Below are 18830 nucleotides of genomic sequence, written 5' to 3' on the forward strand. Positions count from 1 at the left end.
AAGGGCACAGGACGTGTCGGCCCCTCGCTCACAAGGATCCCCCCCAACTCCGGTGGTGGCAGGCAAGCATGAGGGTGCTGGAGAGCAGATGCTCTGAGAGGAGAAACTTGCCTCATCTTTATTTCAGCCTGAAAGACCTTCTCGACGGTGCCCTCCTGAACCGGCTTCACCCATGCTCGGATGGAGGTACCGATGCCGCTCACCGAGACGCCAGCAATAAGCCTCCCGAGTACCGACACTCCACCGAAGGAGTTTTGGTTTCCTCTCCGGTGAGGGCGGCAGGAAGCACCTCCTCCTCCCGCCCGGTCCTGCCGCTGCCCGACCCTCACCTTGGGCACAGGCGGGGGGCCCGGCCGCTCCCGTCGCACCGGCTCGGGGGACGGCGGCGGCGCAGGAGTGGCACCGGTCAGGCCCGAACGCACCCTGACGCCCCCGGGGCTGGGACGGCCAGGGGGGCTTCCCTGCCGCGGCACGTCCCACTCCCTGAGCCCCGGGAGGCCGCGGCACGGCCCACGGCCCCACGCCGCCACCGGCGCCCCGCGAGGCGCACAGGGACCCCCCCTCGCCCCAGCCCGGTACACGGCGGCTCCGCCCCGCACACACCCCCCCCCAAACTCCGCCGACGGCCAGGCCCCGCGGCGCTGCTCCCCGCACCGACTCCCGCAGCCCCCGGCCACGGTGCCCGCCCCGGTTCAACAGTTGCCCCCGGGGCCGCTCCCCAGCGGCGCGCGGAGCTGCCGCCACTCATCCCGCAGCCCCGGCGGCCGCGGCCGGGCCCCCGCGCCGCCGCACCGGGGCAGCCCCGATCATGGAGGTTGCGACGGCGGCGGCCGCTCTGTCCCCGGGGAGGGCTCTTCCGCCATCGCCCGGCGCCCGCCCGCCCGGCCCCCGAAGCCGCTACCGACGCGGCCGGCCCCGAGCACGGCGGTTGCCGGGGCAGGCTCGGGCCACGCCGCCAAACTCCGCGAGCGCCCGGCGCCGCCGTCCCGCCGCTGGCGGCCGCCCCGCCCCGCCGCCCCGGGACCCCCCGCGCCGCCGCGGGAGCGGCAGGTGCCGCCGGTGCCGGTGCCGGAGCCGCCGCGCGAGGCAGGGCAGAGGCACGCCGCGCCGTCGCGGGGCAGGGAGCGGAGCCCGCCGCCCGTCCGTTGCCCCCGGACCGGCGCTGTCAGTGCCCGCCGTCCCCGCCCGCTGTCCCGCCGCAGGACGCTGCCCACCCGCCCACCCACCGCCGCCGCCGCCGCCGCCGCCGCCGCCACCGCCCGCCCCCCTCCCCACCCGGCGCCACCACCAGCCCCCCCCGCCGCCACCCCCGGTGGTGTCCCGGGACCGTTTCCATGGCGACCCGGTCCGGCCGGGCGGGGGGCTCGGGACGCCCGCTGCCGTCCGCCTTCCCCCCCCCCGGCGGTGGGTGCGGGGCCGCGCGGGCCCGGGGTGCCCGGGCAGCGGGGGCCGGGCGTCCGGCGCGGGGCGGCGGGGCGGCTGGAGGCGGGCACGCACCTGCTTCCCGAGCCGGGCGGGCAGCGGGGGGCGGCGGGCCGAGGCGGGCCCCTGCCCGAGGCGGTGGGTCGGACACTGGGCGCTGCGAGCGGCGGTTCGGCGGCGGCGGCGGAGACACTGGCAGCGGCAGCCGGAGTGTGAGGGCGAGAGCGAGCCGCCGCCGCGGGGGCTGACGGGAGCTGTAGTCCGGTAGCCGCCGGCCGACCGGCCGCCGCGCCGCCCCGAGGACTGCGGCTCCCGGCGTGCCGTGCGGCCAGCCCTGCCCGCGCGGGGGGGCTGTGCGGAGCCAGCCGAGTCCGGAGAGGGAACGGGCGGGGAGGGAGGGGGCTCCGCGCCCGGCACAGCCCGCGGGAGGGGGCGCGGGAGGAGGCCGCTCCCGCCCGGGGAGGGGCCGCAACGCTCCGCGCTCCGCGGACGGCCCGGCGCGGCGCGGTGGGAGCCCCACGCACACACACACATACGCACACACACGCCCGACCCCGCGCCGGGGCACCGGAGCCCGCACCGGGGAGCGGCGCTCGCTCCGCACCGCGGGGAGGAGGATGGAGGTGGAGGAGGCGGCGAGGGCGGGCGCTCTCTCCACGCCCGGGCAGCGGCTGGGAGCCCGGCAGCGGGCAGCGCTGGACGGGCAGCGCAGGCAGCAAGCGCGGCGCCCGCAGTCCCCGGTGCCCGCCGCGGGGGGTGTCCCCGGGCGCAGCCCCGCCGGTCCGGCCCGGCAGAGCGGCCGCGGAGCCGCCTGCCCGGCCGAGGTGGGCGCGGGACCCCCGCGCCAGCGGCGATTGCGCTGGGTGCTCCCCCCGTCCCCGCCCCGGGCCCGGTGCCTCGCCGGGCGGGCAGCGCTGCGGGGCTGGCGCGGCCCCGGGCGGGGGTCGAGGCGCCTCCCCCGCGCCATGCGGGGCACTGAACGGCGCGGCACGGCGCGGCGGCTGGAAGTTTCTCACCGGCCCTCGCCCGCAGCACCGGGGCCCGCAGGCCCGGCGGCCGCCGCATACCCACCCCCCCGCCCCCCGCCGCGGTGCCCGGAGCGGAGCGACCTCGGGCGCGCCCCCGGCCTGCTCCGGCCCGGCCGCCTCGCCGGGCCCGCACCGCACCGGTAACTGACAGCCTCGCCCGGCCCGCGGCCGCGCCGCCCCCCGGCCCCCGCACGGGCCTCGGGGACCGGCGGCCCCGCAGCGCCCCGGCACGGCCCCGCTGGGTGGGCACTCGCTGCCCGGCCCCGCCACGCCGCCCTGGGCCGTGTCCCGGCTGCCCGGGCCCTGCGCAGGCACCGCCCCGCCGCGCTCGCCTCTGCCCCGCCGCCTGACACGGGCTGCGCTGCCTGCGCCCGGCCTCGCCCCCGGCCCCGCGGCCCGGCCTTCCCCCCGCTCCGGCCCCGCCGCCCCATCCGACGCCTCCGGCCCGGCTCCCTCCCCGGCCTCCGCGCACCGCCATGCCCCGCCGTTGCCGCGGGCGGGCAGGGGGGAGGGCAGGGCTCCCTGCGGCCCCCCGCGTCCACGGCGCGGGGCTCTGCGGAGGGACGTGCAGCACGGACTGGTCCCGCGGGCGCACAGGGGGAAGGCGGGGCCCGTCCTGCCGGGAGCGAGCGGACAGCGGGGTAGAAGGGTCGCGGTGTCACCGCCCCGGGGTGGGGGGGGCGGCCCCGGGGCAGGGGACGCAGGAGCGCCGCGGGACGGCGTCAGGGTGGGTCTGGAGGGGGACGGTGCTGCGCCTGCACCGCGGCTCCCTGGGCCCCTCGTGGGTGCCAGAGGGGCTGGCGGGGTCCCCTCCCTGCCGCCGTGGGGTCCGTGCTGCTCTGAGCCCCTGCGGTGTGGTGCTGCCCCGGGGAGTGCATTTGGGACCTGCCGCTCTGCTCCAGCGCCGTTCTTCTGCCCAGGACCTGGCCTGTTGGATGGCAAAATCTCTTCCCAGCTCGGCCCGTGTGATGTGGGCTTCCCAAGAGGTGGGCTTATCCCGCAGGCGGCTGCGGTGTCCCCCCAACTGGCACATCTGGGGTGGCACCTGCTGCTGCCGGGAGCATCCTCCACAGCCTCAGCACCAAGCCTTTCCTCTGCCTCAGGGAGGGAAAAATATCTTACAGAAAGGGATCGAGCTCTTCTTCTTTTTTTTGCTGGAAAGGCCACAACAGCCTCAGGCAGGAGACGATGCATGTTGCCCCTGTGGGGATGCAGGCGTGCTCTGGGAGCGGTTCGGGCCACAGGTCCGTGGGCAGGACGGTGCTGAGCATACAGGGCATGTGGGTTGGGGCGAGGTTTGGTAACTGCAGGCAGCACTGCAAGGGGTAGCAGGGGGAACGTGAGGGACCAGCAGCACCAGGGGAAAGCAGAAAGCAAGGGCTAAGCCGAGGAAGGCCAGGAGGGAGCAAACTCTTCCTGCAGAGGGGAATTACTCAGTTTCTCCTCTGTGGTATCCATGCCTTCTCCTACCTGTTGCCTCCAGCCAGGCTGTGGGCAGAGAAGATGCTCAAACAGGCATTTTGGAGGCTGGGCAGGTGGTTAGGGAGCCGGGCAGGCACATCCTGCAACAGGCATGCAACCGGCTATGGATTTACAAGGACCTACCTTATCTGCATCCCAGTGCAACTAAAAACAGACAGTTCGAGTAATGGCCTTATCCTGCAGCTGACCTCACCCCATCCCTGTGGGAATTGCACTCAGGGACACGTGGAGCCAGCCGGGAGGGCTCCGCATCCCACCATTGCATACTCTAACACCGTTCTGTTCCTCCCTGGTTTAATTAGAAACTACTAACACTTTGACATCCTCAGGATGGGATAATTTGCACCCAGGGGCCTTAAAAGGTGGTGCTGAAAAATTCCGTGGCTCTCATGGTAGTGTTCCAAGGAAACGGAAAAGTCTGGGGAATCAGGAGCATCCCTCACTGGGGAGCGTGGTTAATCGGACACTGGTCATGGACTAACTTGCAGAAAGGCCAACATGAATCATCTGTCGATACACACTGCAAAAATACGATTGGGAGCACTCGCCAGTAATTTCTCAACAGAAGGAAGCCAGGCTGCCTGCTGCGGGTGGAGCTGGAGGCTCTTTTTAGCTCGCCCCCATCTCAGGGACACAACTCCCACGAGCCCACTGGGCCACGGGCAACGCGGGAAGTGGCAGGCAGCCCTGGGCTGCTGCCATGCCTCGGCAATTCCTCCGCACTGCCTGCCTGGGCAGCAGGACTTCTGCTGCGCTCCACAGGTCCAGTGGGACCCAAGTGGTCTCCAAGAGCTTGGAGTGATCTCTGGACCTAAGGGGCTGTGCATCCTCTGCTCACTGCAGTCCCTGGAACTGTGGGGGCTCAAATGCTCGGCGCTGACCTGGCCTGCAGCCAATGTTGCTGCTGCTTTTGTTATTACTGTTTCATTTTTTTTTTCTTCTCTATATATTTCACCCCTTCACTCTGGTTTTTGGGCAGGATCCACACTACTCCCTCTTCCACCAAGCTAGAAACAGAAACACATTGGCAAATGCACCCAGCCATGCACCGGCTGCAGCAACGCCACTGGCACATGGCACACTCCACTCACTGCCAGGCCATGGGTGGGGAGACCTCAAACCCTTTTCAGGACTATTTTGGTCTCTCTGCCTGTCCCTGAGCAGCTCTCTGCCTCTCCAGCTGGGCTGGCAGGCCAGGAGATGCAAACGAATGGCTCCAGTTCAGTGGGGCATCACAGAGTCTTCTCCTGCAAGGGTGGTGGCAGCTGCTGTGGGCCAGGATGGCTTGCAGCTCCCAGCGCCATGAGGAGGATGATGGGGGTGATACCTCCTGCTTGCTGTGATGCCATGCCCAGCTGTATATCCCATGAGCGTCTTGTCACCAGGCTGGTACTGCACTGGACATCCCAGCCTCAAAGCTTGGGCATCACTGGGAAGATGGAGCTGTGGCTGAGGAACCAGCCATGTGGCCAGGGAGGGGGTTTCCTGTCAGGGCAGCCCATCGCCCCGGGCTCTGGTGGTCTCTCTTTGGGTTTCCTGGAGCTTTTCCTTCTGCTCCAAAGAAGGAGCCTCTGTGCTGCTCCATCTGCAGTGAGCAGGCAGCTCACTTGGGTTTTACTGGTGTAGTAACACCAATGAGAGGCATCAGCTCTAACCACAGACCTTGTCCTCCTGCTTTCCACAACCATCCCCACTCAATAACAAACACTTTTGCAGTGTGTTTGAAGGTGCAGCTAAAAGATGACAATTTCATCAGAGCGCTGCCTTCTACTCCTGCCTGCTCATGCCTAGAGGACATGGCAGAGCAGGCAGGAAGGCTGCAAGCACTGTGGGGGAAGTGACGGGCCAGGCTGCTGCCTGCCGCTGTGCTGTGCGGCCTCTCTTCCCCCAGCTCCCCGAAGGGGCTTGCAGCAGGGACTACAGAGGGACGTGTGATGGAGTCCCACCTCTGGCGTGAGAAACTGCATCTCTTATGAGCTCGGATGCTGACATTTTGAACCCAGCCACTGGGGCCAAAGCAATGCTGCTTCTGCATTGGGGAGGGGGTTTCATGGTTTGAGACTCTGTGTTGCTTCACCTTGGACCTTCCACGGGCACCACAAGATGCTCGGGGCTGGCCTCTTCCTCCCCACGTGCTCCATGGGCTGGCCTCCGTGCTGGCTGGAAAAGCATGGGGAAATGAGGCATTGCCTCCAGTGAGTGGGGCAGCGCTGCCTCTGCTGCCCTCCTCCACAGCATCCCCAGGAGAAGTCCTGGGCTGAGAGGATGCTGGCGGGTGAGAGTTTGGGGCTCCAGGAATGAGGCGGGGAGGAACCGTGCTGTGCCTGGGAGACAAGGGAAGAGCTGGCAGCTTGGGCAAGAGCAGGCAGGGGGAAGTGATGAAGGGGAGGACACAGTGGGTGAGCAGAGCTGAGGGTGCCTGGGGAGCCCCAGAAAACAGGCAAGGAGCCCAATGGAGTGGGATTGGCGTCCGCAGGGAGCCCCGGCTCTGCTCCAGCCCCTTCCCGAGGACCGTGCAGCAGGAGGAGGGCAGCTCTCTGCGGGCAGAGCTGGGCCTGCGGCCCTGCGGCCCCGGGGCTGCAGCACCGCACCCCGGCTCCTGTACTCTCCGTCCTCCAGCCCCGAGCCCCCCAGGTCCGGCTTCGGGAGCTGCCGAGGGCTCCTCATCATAACCAGAGACAAAGAGCCGGCCGCTGGCCGCAACACACGCCGTGCCCGAGGCGCCGAGCGCAGTGCCAGCAGCCCCGGGGATCGCCTCCCCGGCTGCCGCCTGCAGCTGTCCGCCGCGGGGATGGGGGCTGCCACGCTCCGCACGGGGACGCGGGGGGACCCGGCCGCGGCCGCTCCTGCCAGCAGGGAACCACGGCGGAGGCTCGGGGCCGTCCTCGGTGCGGGCAGGGCGCGGGCAGGGAGCGGGCAGGGAGCGGGCAGCGGGGGAAGGGCGGGCAGCGGGGGAAGTTCGAGCAGGGGGCGGGCAGGGTGCGGGCAGCCGGGGAAGGTCGGGCAGGGGGCAGGCAGCCGGGAAAGGTCCGGCAGGACGTGGAGGCGGCGGAGCGGGGAGCGCAGAGGGGCTGAGGCGGGCGGGGGCGGCCCCGCGTGTCCGGCAGACACGCGTGTGTCCCAGCGGCGCTTCCGCGCTTCTTGCTTCTTGTCTTTGCGGCTGGGGCTCGCCTTTTACCAGGGTTTCACTCTGTGCAAAACGCATGACTGTGACCTCTGCGGTAGCTGCGTTTAAACGAAGGCTGCTTTTGTAGCACCGGCCAGGGTACACGTACCGTGCCGCCGCCTGCCGTGAGGACATCTGTCTGAACAACCTCCCCTCGCCCCCCGCCCCGCCCCCCCCCCCGCCCGCCCGAGCTTTGCCTCCAGCCTGCCCCTTCGGCGATCCTCATTTCCCTCCCAGGAGGTTTTTGGTGCCGCGGCTCTGCTGGAGCCCTGCCCGGCAACCCCCAGCTCCGGGCCGCTGCTGGCTCGGGGCTTGGCTCCCCTGTTTCCCCAGGTGTGGGAGTCCAGCGCAGTGCCCCACACCCTGCCCGGCAGCCCCAGCATCCTTCCCTGGCCCCCCGATGTGCCCAGCATTATCACTGTGGGACTTGCAGGGTGCCAGCTGGGACAAAGCCATCGGGGGTTTATGGGGGCTTTTCCCATCTCCTCCCCAGCCAGCTGGGGACAGACAGGGACCCGTTACCTCCGGGAAACCCAGAATGTGACATTACAGCACGACCCAAGTGACAGGGCCCCCACCCTGGATGGGTGATAAGGCCGGTGACTGCTCCAGCCCCAGCAACTCTTTGAAGGTGGTGACTGCCCATGTCCCAGTGCACATCACCGGGCTCGGGCTGAGGAGTGGCTGGGTGCCCAGGGAGCTGCCGCTGCTGCGGGTGCAAGGGTCCCGGCTACAGCATCTCGTCGGAAATCTCTGGCTCAGGTTGTGCCGTGCTGGATACAGCATCTCCATGGAAACCCTCCCGCTCAGGCTGTGCGGGCTCGGGAGATGCCATCTCCACGGAAACGCGGCTGTGGTGGCTGTGCAGGCCGGGATGTGCTGGCCGGGCACCGGGTGCCCACCGCAGGAGGACTGGGGGTGCCCAGGGTGCCCATGACTGTGAGGTGATGGAGGAGAGCCAGACCCCCCTCCGAGGCTGAAGGAAGCCTGGGGGAGCAGGGGGTGGTGCACAGGCCACCCCTGGTCCCGGCATGGGGGCAGGAAGGACAGGGAAAATAGGGGGAGCAACTCCTGCACCTGTAATACCGACATAAAATCTGCCTCCCTTGCCCCGTTCTCTCCTCACCATGCCAAGCAGAGACTCCTGCCTCTGTCGGTTTTTTTTTGGGGGGGGCTTACCCCCTCTCCTACCCTGCGGCTCCATCAGACCCATTCTAGGGAAGACCATTTCCTATGCCATGGGGGCTGGAGGCATTCAGGGACGTGGAAATACCCTAATCCCTGTAAGCAAGGGTGCAGGACCCTCCTCAACAGCTGGGATGGGACCATGATGGACCCAGTGCTTGCACTCATGTCCCACAGCATGGGAAGCCAGAGGGCCGAGATTTCACCCTCAGAAATAGCCCAGACAAAATATTTTGCAGGTTATTTATAGCCTGTATTTAAAAAAACCGAAGACATCACAAAACAACAACAAAAAACGAGCTACCAAAAGCCTTTTATTTGTTGATTTTAAATGTGTCTTTTAGCTTTCATTCAGCTCCTGCTGGTCTCCCGGGATAGCGGGTGCAGGAGCCCGGCCACAGCAGCAGCTCCCGGGCAGCCAGAGCGGCCCATGGGCTCGGGCTCGCCCCCCGGCCGGGTCCCTACGGGGACACACACACACACACACCGGCGGTGGCCGTGCCGCCTCCTTGGCACGGCGCCGAGCTCGGGCACGCCGCGATGGGAGAGACAGAGCCCCGCCGCACGCTGCCCGTCCCCTGCCCGCTCCCGGGGCGGCGCGGGCCCGGCCGGGACGAGCCCCCGCTCCCGCCGGCCCCGGGAGCGGCCGCAGCCCCGGCCCGGCGCAGCCCGGAAAGTAGGGCAGCGAGGGCCAGCTGCGGCCGCCCGCAGCTCTCCCGAGGGACACGGCGCTCGCACGGCCGCGGGAAGGCGTGCGCCCCACCCCCCGCTGCCTGTGGGCTGCTGCGCGGCCGAGGGGGCGGCCCGGGCTGGGGGGGTGTCTCCCGGCACTGGGGCTGCTGGTACCCACCGACTGACACCTCGTGTGGCAGCCGGAGGACGGCCCCGCCGCCGCCCCGGGAGGGGAGCCAGGCTGCAGCGTGCCGCGGGAAGGGCGAGGATCAGGCCGGGAAAGTCCCCGGGGGGAGCCGCCCCCCAGCCTGCATTAGCCCCGCTTCATGCCAGGCCCCTGCCCGCTCCCACCCAGCAAGCAACACTCCCCCTACAATAGGCTCCCCCAGCCACGGCTCCTCTCTCCCCCTTCTCCCCGCTGCCGGCGGGCATCCCCGGCATCCCCAACATCCCCCTTTCCTGCAGCAGTCTGCAGACCTAGAATTGGTTTTTAATTAAAAAAAAAACCACCCAAGTGCTGGCTTTCCTGCACTGAGGAAATTTATTTCTGCAGGGAAGTCAGAGGGACAACTGTTGCCCTTGATGCAGGAGTGCTGCAGCTTTGGAGGAGCCTGTGCTGGGACAGACAAGCTGGCCCAGCAGCCCAGAGGGGCCAGCACGGCAGTGCCAGTGACCCAACTCTATCTAGGTGCCTCCTCTAACTCATTCCCAGCAGCTCACGCTGATGCTTTCCACATTTATTTTTGAAGCACCTCTGTATACTGGAAGCCCCAGTTCAAGCCCAGTCCAGCCCAGTGTTGCCCTTCTGCGCAAGATGAGGCACATCCAGATCCATGGCTTGAAGCTGTCCCCTCTCAACGCTGGCAGAGCAACAGCCATGCTCACGCCACAGGACTCACCAGCCAAAGTTCAGTGTGAGGCAGCCTCCGGATCGAGGGGCCATGTGTCAGCAGGTCCCTCTTGCTGCTTCAGGTGGTCCCAGCTTGTGACAGTAAACTCATCTGCTCCACTGAAGCCTGAGCTGGTTTCAGACCTAGTGGCCTTGGTCCTCTGCAGGATCTGCACCCCAGGAGGGGGCTGCCCTGGTGCTATCATCGCCCCAGGCCCAGTGGGGAGCATCACTCCCGCTCTGGGGCAGCTGAGGAAGGTACCAACTTAAGGTGCCCAGCTTAAGGCAGGGCCAGACCCCACTGGGCTGTAAGCCACTCCTCAGGGGTGCAGGGGACACCGTGCAGAGTACAGCAGGACAGTCCTTCTTTGCCACAGGGTGGGTTCAATATGAGGACAGAGACCAGAGGGGTGCTTGGGGTTCCCCTCCTTGCAGACAGCCAAATGGCAGGACACTACTCTGAAGACCCCGCTCCGAGCCCAAGGCCAGCTCCGCACTCACTGGCGTTGAGCCTTGAGGCCTCCCAAGACCCTTCCCAGCCCAGGTACTCTTACGAGAATCCCAAGGCTGGGAGCTGGAGGAGGTGAGGTGGCCCGGGTACTGGGACAAGCCGGGCACCACCCTGGGTCAGGGCACATAACGAGGGGTCCCCGTGAAGGTCGGTGCCAGGGGCACTGTGGGGATGCAGCTAGCCCCAGCAAAGTGGGGCTACAGTGAGCCCAGGGCTGCCTGTGGGCAGGTGGAGGTGCAGGCAGAGGGCTGCACGCACCCCACACTGGGCTCTGCCTTCCCCTGGCTCCAGGACACTTCAGCTTTGACTAAAACAAACAAGAAATACCCCCTACACGGCCACCCACCCCACCCCCCACCCCTCCCCGCCATCCCCTGGGGCTGTGGTGGTGAAGGTTTCCCACCCCTTTTGGGGCAGGCAGGGCAGAGGGAAGCTGGGCTCTGAGCTGGGGCCACCAGGCCAGCGAGGGGCTCTCCGCTTCCTCTCCTTTTTTTTTTTTTTATTCCCCCACCCTGGGGTAAATTCATAACACACAACCGTGGCCTGGCCACAGGTGAGCACTATCTTCCTGCCCCAGGGTGCCGGCTGGGCCAGCGCACCCAATCTGGTCCCTGGCGGGCAGCAGTGCAGGCAGCCCCCACCTCCCCTCCACCCAAGAGTGCCAACACCCAGCACGGAACAGCCCTGCGTGGCCTTGGGGTGGGAGTTGGGGAGCGGCTGCACACCCGCTCCCAACCCCGTGGGTGCCTGTGCCGCACCCCCACTGCAAACCCCCCCTTTCCCTGGTATGACCTGGCTGTAGGGGAGCAGGGTGACTGTGGCAGCCCTGCCCTGGCTCCGAGGGACCAGCTGCTGCCCGAGGACACTGCCTGGCCGCTCTCCTGGGCAGGCTGTGGTGCCAGCAGGGTAGGACGCGTCCCTGGCATAGGGCACGTGTTTCCCAGGAACAGCAGCAGCTCCCTGGGCCTGCGCTCCTTCGCTCTGGCTGGGGAGCGTTTCTGCAGCTGGCATGAGCACACCATGTGTGGGACAAGGGAGGAGAGACCTGGAGGGATCCCTGCCAGCTCCGGTTTCATCACAAGGCTCTGGCACACCCCTCCGTTAGTGCTGGACACACCAGCACCCTGCTGTCACCCTCTGAGAGGTGTAGTGGGCAGGACACCGAGCCCAGCAGCAGTAGGCTGGGTGGCTGCGCCGGGGGGGCAGAGCCAGCTCCCAGCGTTTGCAGCACAGCTGCACCCCCTCACGGACCTGTTTTCCAGGGAATTGGGTTGGTTAGAGCTGGGCAGAAGTTACCCTGAAACTGCGGCAGGCCCAAGGAGTTGTTCTGTGCAGCAGGGCTGTGAAAAAGCCCCTTCAGCCATGATTAAAAAGAAAAAAAATAGTAATAATAAACCCCCATTTATATATTAAAAAAATGGGGGTATGAAAGACAAAACCACAGGCCAGGTGAAAAACCAGCCCCGACTGAGCACTGGCGGCTGCTCCATCCCCTTGTCACAGTTGCAAGCCTGAGCCGTACCTCCCGGGCCTGGCCCAGGAGCTGTTTGTTACACCCGGCCAAAGCACCCTGCGCTGCATGGGGCCCCAAGGACAGGCAGGAGGGCACCAGCTGTCCTGTCCCCGGGCACTGCTAGGGCAGCCACGCACACCGCTCAGACAAGGCAGCCCAGGAGATTTTATTGGGGTGGGGGGAACGGGTAGAAGGCACCAGACAGAACAAGGAGCCTCCCCTGGTTCCTCCGCCTGCTCCAGTCCAAGCACACATGGGCATGGAGCTACTGTGCTCTCCTGCGCGGGTGGCGAAAGGGCTGCTCTGGCTGCTTGGGCGCGATTTCTAGCACTGGCTTGGCTCCACTGCCAGCTTCGGTGGCCATGTCAGGGACATCCTCAGCGGAGATGGGCTGGATGACGTGGCCCGCTCGGGTAATGACACGGGGGGTAGTTAGCTTCTGGAAGGCACGCTGCGTGTTCCACGTGGGGCCCACAGGCGTCCGGATGCTCTGCTCAAACTGCTGGTGCCTCTCAAAGGGGAAGGGCAGCTCACTGACCTGCAGGGAAACAGTGCAGTGGGGTAACTCCCTGTGGAGCAGGGATTACCGGCAGGGATTCAGGAGGTTTTGGGAACGGGTCACAGGAAGGTTCTGGGCGGGCCTGGGTGCTGGAGTACTTGCTGCTACCACTTGCGGAGGCTGGGGATCACCCACCTGATGTGCTGCCACATGGATGTTGCGCCGCTCGCTCATGATGACATGGGGCAAGTGCTGGTCCTTCCTGGGAGGGGCTGGGGGCGGCTTGAGCAGGAATCTGCCAGGCAAGTGAGATGTCAGATCCCAGTGCTGGGCTGAAGCATGTTGCTGCAGCTCTTCCATACTTACCGTTTTCTTTTCTTGGTGCTGGGCTTCAGTCCTGTGCCTCCCCACTCACCCCAGCCCGGCAGCACCAGGTTCACTGGCTGCGGCTTCGCAGCCTGCTCTGCCTTGCGCTTCTCCTGGCGGAAGTCAGCGACCACGTCATCCCCAGCAAAGGCCTCTGTGATCACCCCTCTTTGGTCGATGCCACCCTCCTGTGGAGAGACGAATCAGTCCCCTGCAGCCAGCCCTGCCCAGGGACCAAGGGGGGTAGGCCCATCCTGATCACCTCCTCCTCCATGACCACAGGCAGGCTGGGGCACTGAACCTCCTGGGACTTCCCAGCCAGCACAGCCTGCAGGCTAATGATCTTCTTCTTGGCTGGTGGTTTCTTGACACGTCTCTCCTCAGCTCTGCCTTCCTCCTCCTGCTGCACTTGTTTCTCTGCTCCTGCAGCCCCCAGCTTCTCCAGCTCTTCCACATGCTCCTCTGAGGCCAGAGCCTCAGCGTCCTCCATCGTCTGCACCCGGCCCAGCTGCTCCAACAGCAGGATCTCTGCCGGGGCCTGGGAAGGCTGCTCGATCCTGACGCTTGTCTGCTCCTCCGCACAGACAGGGTGGACAGGGCTGTCCCTCAGCAGTTCAGAAACCGCATCAGTCTCATCAGCACCTGCGCATTGAGGCATCAGGTGAGAAAGTCACCCACAAGCAGGGAGGGAGCAGGACAACTGTGTGAAACACGGCAGAAAACAGTCCCACGACCCCCTCTCCCCTGCCCAACCCTGCAGCACACCAAACTGCACTTGCAGGGTGTGAGCTCCTCACCTTGTCCCTCAGGGCTCCCTGCCTGCTGCTGCCGCACGTGCCGTTTCTGCGCAAAGTCTTGTAACAGAGCTTCCTCCTCTGACACCTCCTCATCCTCCTCCTCCTCCATCTCCCCCTTGCTCTCCGCAGCACCAGGCACCGCAAAGTCTTCAAGACCCTCCTGTACCTCGGGCTCCTCGGCTGGGCCACTGGGCTTGCCCAGCATCCAGGGATTAGTTCTGCTGGCACCCGCAGGGATGGTGGGGACAGCCACTGATGTGAGGTCCTCCTCAGGAACATCACCCGGTTCCTCCTCAGGCAGCTCCACTCGCACCTTCTGCATCAACTCCTTGTTCTTGGCAAGTTGTTCCTGCATGGCCTTGCGGGCCTGGGAGGGGATCAAGATGTTTCTAACGCAGCCCAGAAACAACATGCCCACCTTCCTTGCCCCCCCCCCCCCCCCCCCTCCCCGTCTCCCCCTTCTCCAACCAGCATTGGGGACCTTATTGGGTCTTTCAATATATAAAAGGCGCTTATAAGAAAGATGGAGAGAGACTTTATACTACGGTCTGTAGTGACAGGACAAGGGGCAACTGCTTTAAACTGAAGAAGGGCAATTTAGCTTGGACATGAGGAAGAGATATTTCATGATGAGAGTGGTGAGGCACTGACAGAGGTTGCCCAGAGAAGCTGTGGATGTCCCATCCATGGGAGTGTTCAAGGCCAGGCTGAAAACAGCTCTGAGCAACCTTGTTTTGCAGGAAGTGCCCCTGCCCATGGCAGGGGGGTTAAATGGGATGGTCTTTGAAGGTCCCTCCCAACCCAAACTCTTCTGTGATCTCACCTCCAGGTCATACTTAGCCATAATGGCCCTGGAGCGGGCCCATTTTCCCTTGTTCTGGTGCTTAAGACTCATGCGTTCCTGGGAGGAAGAGAGAAGCATCAGAAAGAGCACCTTCACAGGCAGGAACTTCCCAAGGGGTGTGGGAGAAGTGCAAAAGCAGCACCTGCATCCTGAGCTGCTCCAGCTCCTCCAGCTTTGCCAAGGCAGCCTCGGGGTCCAACTTATGCAGCAGCTCAAACTCCTTCAAGGCCTTGCGTCTCTTGCTTTTTTTCAGCACACGATGGTACCTGCAACACAAGGGTGGAGAGCTGGTGAGCAAGGCTTCACGGTTCTGGGGAGGCCTTTGGGAACACAGCACTGTTTTGGGCAGGAAGCTGCCTGATACGTTGCAGATCCCAGAAAGGAGAGGACTGGCTCTGTCTTCCTCCATGTTTTGGCCATACCCACGCACTGGGCAGGGCCAGCTCCAGTGGCAAGACCCAGCTCTCTTCCATCACACCAAGCCCAGCAATGACAGAACCTTACTTCTTGCTCTTGATTTTCTTCTCTCGACGAGCCTTAGCCTCATAGTAGGACTGTATGACCCGAGCCTTCTGCAGCTCAGCCCGCCGCTGCCGGGCCTGCCAGGGAACTCAGAGTGAGGGCAAACACCAAGGAAGAGGCCTCCAGAGCCAGGGCATGGCAGGGGCTGGGGGAGCGCTCACCTCCTCCAAGCTCATTGCCTGCAGCGAGGCTGTCTCCTCTGGTGTCAGGAGTGGGTCTGTGATGGGCTGCTGCGTCTTGTGGAGCAGTCCAAAGATCTCCTGCTCCAGGGGAGTTCGGGCCTGTTGGGACAGAACCAACACAGCAAGAGCACGATGAGAACTGTGAGAGCCAATGCTTCTCCAGATGTCCCCATCCCTCCAAGTGTCCCATAGCAGCTCCATGGGAGGGCCTGGAGAAGTGTGCCCCCCTCCTCCTGGGGGCTGGGGCCACAATTCTGCTCACAGATCCCACGCAACAGCCTGAGGCTCACTGTGGGCCTGCTGAAGCACCCTCCCAGCCATTGCACCAGGTTAGGGCAGACAGAATTCCTCCCAGGGGAGATAAATAGGCTTGCAGTTGACAGGCAGTGCTGGCCGCATAGCACTGACAAGAAGCATGCAGCAGTAGGTCCAGGTTACACGACACCCATGCCCCACCAAAACAGAAAGGGATCTTTGGGGAGATCAAAGCGAGTGCTGTGAATGTTGGGGGCTTGGCAGGGGCTGTCTCTCACCTGAGCATCTAGACAACTGGGAGAACTCAAAGGGATGACAGTGACTCTCCTGCCAGCACCACAACCCCCAGGGGAACTCACATTCAATACCAAAAGCATCCTTCTTTCATAATGAAGATTTACAAATGCGCAGGCTTTGGGAAACCAAATCCCCCCTCGGCCTCAGCACAAGTGGCTGAGGGCTACTAGCAGGCACCTGGCTCAGCCCAAGGACTGAGAAACTGCAGACTCAGCCTGTGTATCTAGGGCCGAGAGTCTAAAAAGAAGGTAGGAGACAGCAGGCTCTAAGCCTTCTGCTCATGCCTTACCTGGCTTCTCCCAGACAGCATTTACACATCTGCTACAAGGGAGGAACACTGAAGACTTCCCTTTTAATCTTCCCAAGCTCAGCACGCACCTGCCTAGAGCCTCAGCTACAGGCTGGGCTTTCCTCATGCCTACCTCATCCCTCTCGGTGTAGTCAGGAGATGTTGAGTTGCCCCAGCCAAATCCAGGGAGCTGCATGACACACAACAGCACCCACCTTCCAAGCTGAAACCGCTTGCTCCAGGGGTACAACTGTAGCTATCTCCTGCTTCAAAGGGAAAACCAGCTGCTCCGCCCGTCGGTTCTGTAAAACCACCTGCTGCCATTTGCCCACGTCTTTAGAGGTCCTGATGTAGGCAGCTTCCCTCACGACCTGTAGGCACGGGTGAGAAGGGAAAAGGGTGAGTAGAGAAAAGCTGACTTAAAGAGCAAGGAAAGCCTTTCAGCATCAGAGAGGAGTAGAGGGGCACTCAGGAATTCAGCTGTGCTGCCCTGTAAGGTCAGAACTTCTCTCTGCTGCCTGCACAGGCCCACTCACCCGCTTTGCCTCCTCTTTGCTGAGTGGCAGCTCCACTGCCTTTTTCTGCTTCACTCTGGTCAGTTCGTTCTTCACGCTGCTCAGGGCGGATTTAGGACGGATAGTCTGCAGGAGCTCAGACAGAACCAGCTTCTCCCCAGCACCTACACAAGGTCCCACGTGTTAACACAGGTGTGGCATCGCCAAGGGGCTGAAGCTGCGCTCAGCCCAGAGGTCCAGGGCAGACACAGCAAATCTCAAGCTGTTAGCTCTGGGTGGGCTGTGTGGCCTCAGTCTGACAGCAGAAGCTCTGCCCAGCTTCCCAGGGATATTACCTTTGCAGCTGACGTTGAACTCTGACACCTGCACGCTTGCCTCTGTACGCTCTGCCAGCTTCCGCCTATGAAAAGAAAGAAAATAAACCAAAAGTCTCCTCGCGTCCCCACCATGTGCTTCTCCTCCCACCTGCAGCTGCGGCACAGGCAGAAGAGCTGAGCCCAGGGAACCGAGTGCCCTCCCACCTGCCCCTTTTTCCAAAGCGCTCCTGCGCAGCCCCGCAGGGGCAACGGGGAGGAACTGCAGTGTGGCTGCTGCAAGAGCCGCAGGGCCGAGCCACAGGACCTCCTCAAACACCCTGCACTCACCGCTTCCGTCCGGAGAGGGAACTGACCGCTTCCAGGAGCTGCCGGTGCCGCCGCTCGCCGTCCTCCTGCCCCTGGCACACAGCAACCCCGGTTATCGAGCCCGGCCTTGCCCCGGCAGAGGCCCAGCAAAGCAGCCGCGGAGCACGGCCGCAGAGGCAGCCCCGGCCAGCGCTACCGGCAGCGGCGCCTGCTGCCCGGTGCCCCACCACCGCCCGGCCTCGCCCCGGGTACCAGCCTGCTCCCGCCCAGGCCTCGGCGTCCCCGGCCATGCCCGCAGCCGCCCCGGGACGCACGGGGCGGGGGAGCGCCCGGAGCTCCGCATGCAACAGCGGCGGCAGCTGCCTGGGGAGCCGAGCCCGGCCCCGCTCACCTCATCCTCGCCTTCGCTAGCGCTCGGGGCCGCCTCCACTCCCAGCCAGTCCTCCTCCGCCATCGCGCCGCACGCCGGGCGAGCCGGAAAGCACCGCGCTGCGACCTGCCGCAAAGCACGGCGCTGCCACCACCCGCCGCGCTTCCGCCCGCCCTGCCTGACGTCACGGTTACCGTGGCAGCGGGGCCTGGTGGGTGGGGGCAGCGGCCCGACCGCGGTTGGGGACCCCGGGGCGGACCGGCCTCCGCCTGGCCGCAGGCGCTGCCCAGGGCGTCCTTCCCATCGGGCCGCGGACCCGGAGGCCGCCCGCAGCCCCCCCCCGCGCCTGAAGGCCGGCGCGACCGAGCGACCGGCGACGGCGGGGGAGGGTCTGGCCTTCCCCGGGCCCCGGCCGCCCTCCCACCCGCGCCGCCGGGACGCCCAGCACCCCGTGCAGCCGAAGCCTCCTCGGCGCGACCCGTCCCCCGAGGCTGGCGCGTTTCCCGGGCCCTGATGCCTCGCCGGTGGAAGCCGTTCTGGGCGCGAAGGGGTGTCAGCGCCCGGTGGCCGCCAGCGGCACGGTGGGGGCCGGGGCAGAGGAGCAGGTCGCTGGCAGGGAGCGCGAGTGTCACCGGGTCACCTGCAGGCCAGCGCCCCGCAGAGCTGCTCCGGCGGCCGGGCCCCTGCGCATCCGTCCTCCTCCTCCTCCATCCCTGCCTGCGCCCGGGTTGGGCGCAAAATAGGGGCTGCAGGGCAGGGGGCGGTTTGTGGAGGGAGGCGACGGGCTGTGCCCCATCTTCCTCAGTCTCCATAGCAACAACCGCTGCAAAAGTTCCGCTTTCCCTCCGCATTTGAAGCGCCGGCAGCCACGTACCCACGGACAGCGCCGCGTGTGCGTGGGGCGGGACACCGTGGGGGTTCCTTGCGCCGAACCCCCGGGTCCGGGCCTGGGAAACGGTGCGACAACGGGTGCGCGGCCCCGAAATGCGGGCGTAGGGCTGGCAGCTGGAACAGGGGGACAGCCCGTCGGCGGGACCGGCCCGGGGCACCCGGGGCGCTCCCCGCCGTACTGGGGCTCGACGGAGGGAAAGTGGCGTCGCGGGCGCCCGCTACGAGATAACGGAAAAAGGGGAGCGGAGCGGGGAGGCGGCGGCCGGGCCGCTGGGGCGGGGTGGAGTCTGGGTAGGGTAGCACCGGCAGGGTCTGGCAGGAACCCCCGGAGCAGGGCCGGGCTAAACCGGGGGAGGAGGGGTTCCCCCGGCCCCGCCCACCGCCCAGAGGCTGCCCCGCCCCCGGCCACGTGCAGGGCCCCGCCCTCGCCCCGCCTCCCCGTGTCCGCACCGGGGCGGGGGGAGCAGCCGCAGAGTGACGTCGCACGCGGCCAATGAGAAGGCGGGGAGCGG

At 65.7% G+C, this 18830-nt stretch overlaps 2 protein-coding genes across 5 annotated transcripts in view; both read right to left on the bottom strand.

Annotated features, from left to right (window-relative positions):
* The window catches only part of LOC308053690 (BCL-6 corepressor-like protein 1), a 36717-nt gene extending 29515 nt beyond the window's left edge, over window positions 1–7202 (bottom strand). Inside the window, exon 1 of one of the 3 annotated variants that reach the window (XM_080365245.1) lies at window positions 1498–7202. In XM_080365245.1, the coding sequence (XP_080221371.1) occupies window positions 1498–3644 (2147 nt within the window). In that variant the 5' untranslated portion in view covers window positions 3645–7202. The remainder of the gene's footprint in view (window positions 1–1497) is intronic. The other 2 variants (XM_080365244.1, XM_080365246.1) reach the window with 2 other exon arrangements.
* Window positions 7203–12010: 4808 nt separating this feature from the next.
* UTP14A (UTP14A small subunit processome component) lies at window positions 12011–18722 on the bottom strand. Of its 2 annotated transcripts, none has more exons than XM_080365291.1 (15): window positions 18068–18722; window positions 17449–17553; window positions 17079–17149; window positions 16770–16834; window positions 16456–16598; window positions 16135–16290; window positions 15058–15177; window positions 14879–14973; window positions 14517–14640; window positions 14354–14431; window positions 13531–13897; window positions 12996–13375; window positions 12734–12921; window positions 12563–12662; window positions 12011–12406 (listed from the first exon to the last, which is right to left on the bottom strand). In XM_080365291.1, the coding sequence occupies exons 1-15, from the start codon at window positions 18221–18223 to the stop codon at window positions 12134–12136; spliced, it is 2421 nt and encodes an 806-aa protein (XP_080221417.1). In that variant the 5' UTR covers window positions 18224–18722; the 3' UTR covers window positions 12011–12133. The 2 variants fall into 2 exon arrangements, with proteins under 2 accessions (XP_080221417.1, XP_080221418.1); XM_080365292.1 differs by having other exon boundaries at window positions 12269–12406; window positions 12783–12921.
* Between the last annotated feature and the right edge of the window lie 108 nt (window positions 18723–18830).

Source organism: Falco punctatus (assembly GCF_963210335.1).
Source record: "Falco punctatus genome assembly, chromosome: 15".
In the NCBI taxonomy this organism is placed as follows: domain Eukaryota; kingdom Metazoa; phylum Chordata; class Aves; order Falconiformes; family Falconidae; genus Falco; species Falco punctatus.

Excerpts from the sequence above, each read along its gene's own strand:
- UTP14A (XM_080365291.1), bottom strand. The coding sequence starts at position 18,223 with ATGGGGCACAGCCCGTCGCCTCCCTCCACAAACCGCCCCCTGCCCTGC. Across the intron at positions 16,599-16,769 it reads GTTCAACGTCAGCTGCAAAG|GTGCTGGGGAGAAGCTGGTT; the intron begins GTAATATCCCTG and ends GACCTTGTGTAG. Across the intron at positions 13,898-14,353 it reads TGGCTAAGTATGACCTGGAG|GCCCGCAAGGCCATGCAGGA; the intron begins GTGAGATCACAG and ends ATCCCCTCCCAG.